The following is a 9183-nucleotide window of genomic DNA, read 5'->3' as shown; positions in this document are numbered from 1 at the left end:
CCGTACTCCGGCGCGGCCCTTGCGGCCCGGTTCGCCCTTAGCCCCGGGCAGGAAGGGCGGCGGTGAAGCGGCCGCCAGCTCGGGCCCAGCGCCGGGTCCCCCGGCAGGGTAAGGGTCGCAGACCATGCGGCAGCTGCCCAGCATCTCGTAGTGCGCCGCGGCCTTGGAGCTGTGCACGAGCAGCGGGATAGCCACGAGCAGCACCAGCACCATGGCCACGCCGACGGCCGCCGCCGCCACCCGCCGCCGGCGACTGAGGCGGGAGGCGGCGAGCGCCAGCAGGTCCGGTTCTCCCTTGGGCGCGATGGTGCCGCCGGGGCGGGGGGGCAGGTGCCGCGCGGCGAGGCCGGGGCCGACGGGGCTGCGGGGACGACCGGTCCCGGAGCCGGGGAGGGAGCCGGGTGTGCAGATGGGACCGGAGCCGGGGCTGGAACCCGGACCGGAGCCGCTGATGGAGACGGGGACGGAGCTGGGGTATGAGCGGCACCAGAGCCGGGGAAGGAGCCGGGACCGGAGCCGGGGATGCAGCCGGGACCAGAGGCGGGGATGCAGTCGGGATCGGAGCCGCTGATGGAGCCGGGGATAGAGCGGAGATCAGAGTCGTGTATAACCGGCACCAAAGCTGGGGATGCAGCCGGGGATGGAGAAGGAACCGGAGCCTAGTACGGAGCCGGGACCGCAGTCGTGAACATAACCGGCAGCAGAGTCGGGATGGAGCCGGGATGAAGCCGCGGATGGAGCCGAGGATGCAGCCAGGACCGGAGCTGGGATGGAGCTGAGGAGGGAGCCGGGATGAAGCCGCGGATCGAGCCAGGATGGAGCCGCGGTCGCGTGGAGCCGCCCCGACGCGCGGGGCAACTTCTCATCAAGTTGCCCGGGAGCGGGAGCCCCCCGGGAGCGGGAGCCCCGCGGGGCAGGAGCCCCAGTGCAGGAAGGGTCTCCCGAGAGGGGGCCCCGCCGCAGCCCCCTGCGTCCTCCCCGCTGCGCCCCGGCGGCCGAGGGCAGCGCCGCTCGCTACTGCCGGGACCCCGTCCCCCCCCGCCCCGCTCGGGATCCACGGTGCCGCCGCGCTCCCTCCGGTGCCGCTGGTACCTGGCGCCCGGAGCGCACGTGGAGCAGCCGCCCGCGCCGCAGCCGCCGCAGCCGCCGCTCGACGGCGCGAGCCGCCGGCCCCGGGCAGCGCGGGAGGGGCGGACGTCGGGCGGGGGCGGGGGCGCGGGGGGGTCGCGGTGCGCGGAGGGGTGCGGAGCCGGGGGGAGGGCGCGAGGTGTGAGGGCTGCAGGCGGTTCTGGGGGTGCAGGTGCCTGTCGCGGGGGGAAGTGGGGATGCGAGGCGGATGCTGGGTGTGCGGGAGGGGGTTGGGTGTGCGGGGGGGTTGGGTGCTGAGTGTATGTGTGCAGGGAAAGGTGTGTGGGTGCACACACTTGCTGGGTGTGCTGCAGGGGAGGTGCTGGGTTCAGGTGTGCGTGTGGTGGGTGCTGCTGTGAGTGCAGGGGTGCAGTGGATGTGCGGGCAGTGTGCATGTGTTCACACATTTATTTATGTGTGGGCAGGGGGGTGTTGAGTGCATTTATGGGTATGCATAGGATAGGTACAGGCATTATGAAGGTGTGTATGTGTGTGCACTTTCTGGGTGCATGGCTGTGTGTACAGGGTGCACGGGTGTGTGTGCAGGTGTGTTGGGTACAGGTGGTATGAGCGTGTGTGTGTGTGAGTGTGCAGGGGTCTGAGTGTACAAGTGGCTGTACAGGGTGATATGTGCAGGGATGTACATGTTCAGGGTGTCCATTGCAGGTGGAGGGACAGGTGCGGGGATGGAGACTGTTGGATGAAGGGTGTGCATTGTGGGAGGGATGCAGGGGTGCATGGATGTGTTGCTTGGCTGGGCTGTATCAGGTGCACGTTGTATGAGTTTACACTAGGCCCAGGGTGTGCGTGTGCCAGGCGCAGGGATGCACACTCCCGGTGGCACCACAGCCTCCACAGCCCCCCAGACCCTCCTGTATCAGTGCCCAGAGCATCCTGCACCTCCGGCGCGAGGGGAGCTGCCCCCAGCTCTGCTGCTGCCGGGCCTGCTGTCGTCGCTGCTTTGCCATTCATCTTGGCAGAGGCGTGGGGCCGCCTGGGCTTTGGGACCTGATTTATGGCTGCTCTTTTCAAGCCTGTGTTGAATCCGCTCCGTTATGCAGAGCAGAGTCTTGCCCCCGGCGCCCCTGGGAGCGTGGCCACAGCCTGGCAGCCACCGCGGCCCAGCGGAGGGATAAAGAAAGGTCGCATGGAGCCCCTGGCCAGCCCTGCACGGGGTCCTGTGTCCTCCTTTGAGGGGACAAATCCATCAGGGCCCCAGGGTGGCTTTGCACATGCAGGGTTTGCACATGCAGGGATTGCACATGCTGAGGTTGCACACATGGGGATTGCACACACAGCAGGGGTTGCACATGAGGGGGTTGCACGTGCAGGGGTTGCACATGCATGTCCCTGCACAGGGATGCATTACATCCTGTGTGGCAGCCTCTGCGGCTCCCACCGTGGGAGTGTCTATCCATGCATGCCAGCACACGGCTGCGTGGGCACACGTGTGTGCCCACATCGGGGGTGCAGGGATAAATCCTCCCTGCTGCTGCTTGTGGGATGTGTCTGTGCACTGCTGGATGTGCAGCCCGATGGGCTCCTCAACCGCGCTAATCAATCAGCTGCGATATTAGATGGATTTATGGCCCTTTTGGCGGGAGGATCAATGCAAACTGGGGAAGCAAACGACAATGCTTGTGCAACAAATCGCGGCGGCCGCGGCGCCCCTCGTTTGCTTCCCTCCCGCGGCGGCCAAGCTGGCGGGGCCGAGTGAGCGCCAGGGCCATTAATTAGCGAGGGCCATTAATTAGCGGGGCGGAGCGGGGAAGTCCCGAGCGATAATGAACGGTGCTCCCCGTCCCTCTGCGCCCGCCCCTTCGGGGTCCAGGCGTCCCGGCACGGATTTGCGGGGCCGTAACCAGGGCCGGGCCGGAGGGGCAGCGCCGCCGAAGCGGGGGGGGCAGCGCGGAGCAAACGTGGCTGGTAAAAATAGAGGCTGCGGCGGCGGGAAAGGTCAGTCCCGGCGAGACGAGCAGCGAGTGGCAGGGCTGGGGGCAAGGGGGGCTGCATCCTGTGCTCCTGGCCCCTCCCGCGGTGCTGCGGGCTCGGCCGGGCTGTGACCGCTCCGCGGCCCTTTGCTCCCCCCGGGAAGGATTCAGGGGATCCCGGGCTCTGACTGCGTGTTGGCCGCGATGGGGGCAGGGGCACCGCGGGATGGGACAGAGCCAGGCCTGGGGGGCAATAATGCAACAGCCCCTCCCCTCACGGATAGATAACACAGGGAGCTGGAGCAACACCCCACAGCAGGGAGCGGAACCCACACGACTGCTCATGGGGACACCCAGGGTGCTTGGGGAGCATCTGTCCTGCTACATGGGCAGGTGACAAGAAGGAATGTGCCTCGGTGGCCTTGAGGATGTGCCACTGTGCTGGCTGCACACACGCTTGTGCCCATGCATGCCCTGCGCCCGGTGTGTGCCCTGTGCCCGCGCACACCCCACGCCCTGGGCAGCCAAGTGCTTCCCTCCCAATTACTGCGCAGCACCGGGGCCTGCAGACAAATGGGCCCGTCAGCGCCCGCGGTCGGGAGGGACCGGCTGCAAATGAATATCGATGGGCTGGAGGCGCCCGGGCGCTGCGTACTCCATCCAGGGCATGTTTGCAATCAAGCTGGGCCCCCAGGCCAGGCTCAATTGGATGAAAATTGTCCTTGAGCGGCGACAATAAAACAACAGCCCATCGGAGCGGGGGGCGGAGGGGAAGAGGTTTAATGGGGCTGCAACGTGGGGCAGTGCTCCCCCGGGAGCACGAGCCCCCCTGCTTGATTGGAAGGAGCAGCCTGGGCTGCGGGGACGACGGAGCGTGGCCGGGAACACATTTGTTGGCATAATCGAGCCTGTGGCATTGCTGGAGTCATGGTTCGCTGCACCGCCCGCTGCTGGGACCCCACGAGCCCTCAGCCCCATGTGCTTGGGGGTGGAAAAAGCCACCAGGGTGGTGACGATGGGGACAGGGTGATCGCACGTGCATCCCGTCCCTGACACATGCATCCCATCTCCTGTGTTCCTCCGGTCCTCGGCAGGCATCCCATCTACAGCCTGCATCTTCATCTCTGGCATTGGTACCATGCCCAGTGCTTGCTAATTGGTGCTAATTGGCTAGGAGGTGGCTGGAGGTTATTGGCGGGACCAGGGTGAGTCCAAGCAGGGGCTCTGGAACTGTCTCCCTGCTGCTGTGCAACTGCTTTCCAGTGTCCTAATCCATTCACTGCCAGCATTTTGGGAAGATCTGGGACTGTGGATGCTGCCCCTGCTCCCCCTCGTTGAGCACTGTGGCCCTCAGCATGATCCATCAGTGTCATGAGTTTTCCATTGTCGGCTTGGGCTCAGTGCAGAGCCCCTGCCCACAACCGAGCTGAGCCCAGTGCTCTGGTAGCTGTGGTGCAAAATCCCCATTCCCGGCACTGAGACCTCCCCGTGCTCCTGGCCCGTGTGAAGTATCGACAGACTCTGCTATGACAGGCAGCTGCCAGCACCACGCAGACACCCGCTGGGCGCAGGGCCACTGCTGTGACGAGCTGTCGGGTCTCAGACACGGGGGGCCGCGCCGGGGGCTGAGAGGGACCTCGATGACGGGCTGTCACCGCCGTCGAGGGACCTGGGGACGGCCCGGGCTTCCCGGCAGGGATTTACAGCCCCCCCAGCAGCGCGCAGGGCCGTCCATCACGGCTGCTGGCGCGCGCCGCGCCGCATGGCTGCCGCCCGGCCCGCATTAATTCCCTGCCTGGGCGGCATTTATTAAGGATTCAGGGGACGTCAGGCGCAGAGATCCATGCAGTGGCTGTGGGGTGGGCGGCCAGCACAGGGTCCCCGGCCCCCACTGCACCCCCGGCCCCCTGCACCGCCCAGCCCTGCGCCGCCCTGGACTCATTGTCCATTCACCTCATGCCTACCTGAGCCGTGCGCTGACAAATAGACATTTAAATCAGACAATTAGCTGGCCTCCACCGCTGACATTTTTAATGTATTAATGTGCATCAACAGCTAATACATATAAAATTCCCCTAATAACAGCACTTGGGTAAAGGGGCTGCTCTGCAGCCCGGCGCTGGCAGTGATGTACGAGTCCGGAGGGACTCCGGCCCCGGAGTTTGCATTAATTACCAGCAAACTGACAAGGCAACGTGACATTCAGGATCAGGCGCCGGATTCCTTTAACCAACCCTGTAGGGTTTTTTCAAGCCCTGGTGCACGCGTGTGTATGTGAGCGGTGCAGCCGTGCATGCCAAGGTGTGTGTGTGTGCAGGGCAGTCGTGCACGGCCCGGGCTGGTGGGGCTGGATGCAGCCCCCTGTACATACATTTGCATTGCAACATAGGTGTGCATTGCAACATGCGTGTATGCAGCAACACACATGTGCATTGCAGCACATGAGCATTGCAACATGCATGTACATTGCAACAAGCGCCAGCCCTGTGACATGTGTGCATTGCAACATGCATATTTGTTCTGATACCTTTGTGCATTACAACATGCATGCATGCTGCAGCACATGTGGGCACTTCATCATGCATTTGCATTGTGACACATGTGCATTGCAACATGTATGTGCATCGACATACATGTGCATTGCAATACACATGTGCACTGCCACAAGCGTGTGCATTGCAGCACATGAGCACCACAACAAGTGTGTGCATTGCATTCCATGTTGTGTTCCCTGTGGCTCCATTGGGTGGGCCTGGGGGGTCCTTGTGCGGGCCCAGGACGCCCCGTGCAACCAGTCAGTGACAAATGCTCCAATTAGCAGGAAGGCGCCGAAAATCGATGCCTTAAACGCTGGTGGCCGGGGCTGATCAATGGCTCCAATTACGCCCTCAACCAGGGGCTCTGGGGTGTCCCAAGACCCCCCTGAGGGGAAGCGTGCAGCCAGGCCCGGCTCCTGTGCTTGTGGAGGCAATGGTGCCCATTTTCCAGAGCGGATGCCAGTGGGTGGATGGTGCTGGCAGGACCCCCCCTCCAGTCTCCCCTGGCTGTGGCAGGGGGGGCACGCGGGGCACATTCGGCGCCAGCCAAGCGTGGGGTTGGCCGCGCTGTCAGGAGGCAGCCGGGCTGGGGGGGCAGCACTGTCAGCTGGACACCCTGACAGGCAGCGGGACCCTGGGGAGCAGCCAGCAGTGTCCGACTGCCCATCACCACCACCACCCGCCCCAGTGCGGTCCTTGGGGGCTCCCAGCCCAGGGGCCCGGCTGCATCCCCCAGCGGCCATGGATTTAGGAATTCGCTCCATTGCATCTTCCTCACGCTCCACTTCAAGCAGAGCCAGACTAGGGGCTGCAACTGGGGCTGGGGGGGCTGCTGGAGCCCTTGTGTGTGAAGAACAAGATGGAGACCCCCCCACACACACTCCATGCACTGGAGGGATGGGCTGGAGACCCGTTGAGCATTGAGGATGTGGGGTGGGGACCCTTGGGCAGGGAGGGACCAGCCCTCTCATGCAATGGCGGTCCCGGTGTGGGACCCCCGCATACATGGGGGGGACAGGGTTGGGGTGTCCCCCAGGGTGGCAGCTCGCCTCCCCCCCTTGCCCCACAGACCACAGGGCAGAGGGGCAGCCCAGGCAGGAGAGGGGGTGCTTTTCCTCCCCCCCATCAGCATCGCGGTGCCAGGGGCGGGTGGGCAGGCGAGGCGCTGCGGGGGCCGTTAATAATGAATGAGCCCAAATTGGCGGCTGCTCCCGCTAAGCCGAGCAAACACGGAGGCGCCAGCTCCGCAAACAGGCCGGGAGCCCGGCGCGTGCCGGGGCGCGGGGGGGAGTCTGCAGCAACCCCCCCCCATCCCCGCCCCGGCCCCGGGGGCCGCGGGGAGCCGGCGCCGCCGCCCCGGGCACCCCGCGCACTTTGTCCCGGCGGCGCCGCGTCCACCGCGGAGCAAAGTCTGCCCCGGGGCAGGGAGCGGCGCGGGCGGCCGCGCTCCGGGCCGCCGAGGTGGGTGCGGGGGGGGGAGCGTGCGACAGCCCTGGATGGGCACATAGGGCTGCGGGGGTGGGGGGGCACCCCTCGAGTGTGACCGGGGGGGTTCTGAGGAGGAAGCACCAGCCTGGGGTGGGGGTCTGGGTGAGGAAGCATCGGCCCAGGGTGGGTCCGAATAAGGAAGCAGCAGCCTGGGGTGAGCACCATGGGCTGTGGGACGGGCAGGAACCAGCCCCAGATGTGCAAGGGAGTCCCTGGGTGGCCAGGCGGGGCTCGGAGCGGGCATGCGGGGCTAGGGCTGGGCGCTTGGGGCCCCAGGTGGGCAGGCCAGAGCCCTGGGTGGGCACGCTGGGCAGACATGCACTGGGCCTGGGTGTGCAGTGGGCATGCAGCAGCCCTGGGTGGGTGCACATTGGTCCTCGGGGGCACTCTGGGCTGTGAGAGGGCATGCACCAGGCGTGGGTGGGCATGCACTAGCCCTGGGTGTGCAAGCGGGGCTTGGTCTGTGCACACAGCCTCCCCACGAGCATCCCCTGAGCCGCCCCCGTGTCCCCGCAGGCAGCAGGCGCCGGTGCCCGGGCACCCCCCGCCCATGGCCAAGCGGCTGCTGGTGGCCTACGGGCTGTGGGCGCTGGGGGGACCCCTGGGGCTGCACCACGTCTACCTGGGCCGCGACAGCCACGCGCTGCTGTGGCTCGTGACGCTGGGTGGCTTCGGCGCCGGCTGGCTCTGCGACCTGCCCCAGCTGCCCGCCTGGGTGGCTGCGGCCAACGGCGCCCGGCGGCGCCAGCAGCAGCACCGTGCCGGCACCGTGCCACCCAGCAGCGCGTGGCGCTTCGCCGCACAGCTGGCGGCGGGGACCTATGTGGGGACACTGGCGGGGCTGGCCCTGCCCTGGGCGCCGGCGGTGCCGCTGGGCGCCGCGCTGGGCGTGCAGCTCGCGGCGTCGGCGGGTGAGCAGACGGTGGCCGCGGCGCCCGTGCTGACCGCCGCCAGCGTCACCGCGCTGCTCTCGGGTGCCTGCGTGCTGCCCACGAGCCTGGCGGCTGCGGCGGCCGCGCAGCGGCACCGGCGCTACAAGGACCCGGCAGTGCCGCGGGCCGCGCTGCACGGCCGCCTGTGCCGCCTGGCGCTGGGCTACGTGGCGCTGGCCGCGCTGCTGGCGGGCGCCGTGCTGGGCCGCGCCGGCGCCGCGCTGCTGCAGCTCACCCGCAGCGTGTGTGGCATCGCGGGCGCTGCCCTGCGCTGGGCCCGCGGCGACAACCCCGACACCCGTCTGCAGCGGGCATACGAGGTGGGCGCCAGGAGCCTGGGGGGGCTGGTAATTGGCACCCCCAGCTCTTTGTTGACTGGGGTGCAACTGGGGTGCAACCAGGGGGATGCAGCCACAGGGGTGCAAACTAAGGGATGCAAACAGGAGATTGCAATGGGTGGGACTCCCCAGGGATCAATCTATGCCCCCCCATCCTGCATCAAAGAGCTGGAGTGTGCAACCAGCAGGGGTGAAAATGAGGGGACTCCCTGGCCTGCATGTCAGGAGCCGGTGCGTGCAACCAAAGGGGTGCAAATGGGGAGCCTTGCTGGGGACCGATACATGCTGCCACCCTGCATGCTGGGGGTTCAATGCAAAGGGTGCAGCCAGGGGGCATTTCCCGAGGATTGGTCTGTGCCCCCCATCCCTCGCTGAGAAGTGCAACCAGGGGGGTGCAAGCGGGAGATTGCAATGGTGGGGGGTACCCCAGGGGCTGCTCCATGCCCTCCGCCCCACAGTCTCCATGCATCCCTCCTGACTCCCCGCAGGTGCTGGGCCTCTCTGCCGGCTCCTCCGCTGAGGATGTGCACAGGAGCTACCGGGAGCTGGTCAAGATTTGGCACCCAGACCACAACCGGCACCGTGCCGAGGAGGCCGAGCGGCGCTTCATCGAGCTGCAGGAGGCCTACGAGGTGCTCGTGTGGCCCAGGAGGGCCGCGGCGGCCGCCTGACGCTCCGGGGGCTGTTAAGGACACAGTATAGGGGATCCAACACGAACTTTCCTCCTCCACTGCTCTGGTTCTTGTGCTCGGGGCAATGTGGCTCTGCGGCCGGATGGGGATGGGGATTTGCAGGCGTTTCTGCAAATCGTCGAGTGCAGATCTGTGCG

At 66.5% G+C, this 9183-nt stretch overlaps 2 protein-coding genes across 2 annotated transcripts in view; one reads left to right on the top strand and one right to left on the bottom strand.

Moving 5' to 3' along the window:
• Positions 1-213, bottom strand: part of C1QL4 (complement C1q like 4) — a 1547-nt gene extending 1334 nt beyond the window's left edge. Inside the window, exon 1 of the mRNA XM_026047380.1 lies at positions 2-213. Within this exon, the coding sequence (XP_025903165.1) occupies positions 2-213 (212 nt within the window). The remainder of the gene's footprint in view (position 1) is intronic.
• Positions 214-7634: 7421 nt separating this feature from the next.
• DNAJC22 (DnaJ heat shock protein family (Hsp40) member C22) lies at positions 7635-9078 on the top strand. The gene is made up of 2 exons (XM_026047371.1): positions 7635-8336; positions 8843-9078. The coding sequence occupies exons 1-2, from the start codon at positions 7635-7637 to the stop codon at positions 9023-9025; spliced, it is 885 nt and encodes a 294-aa protein (XP_025903156.1). The 3' UTR covers positions 9026-9078.
• Positions 9079-9183: the final 105 nt, after the last annotated feature.

The sequence above is a fragment of the Nothoprocta perdicaria genome, unplaced genomic scaffold (genome assembly GCF_003342845.1).
Source record: "Nothoprocta perdicaria isolate Ctin4 unplaced genomic scaffold, notPer1 scaffold_497, whole genome shotgun sequence".
Classification (NCBI taxonomy): Eukaryota; Metazoa; Chordata; class Aves; order Tinamiformes; family Tinamidae; genus Nothoprocta; species Nothoprocta perdicaria.
This window is presented reverse-complemented; position numbering and strand designations above follow the sequence as displayed.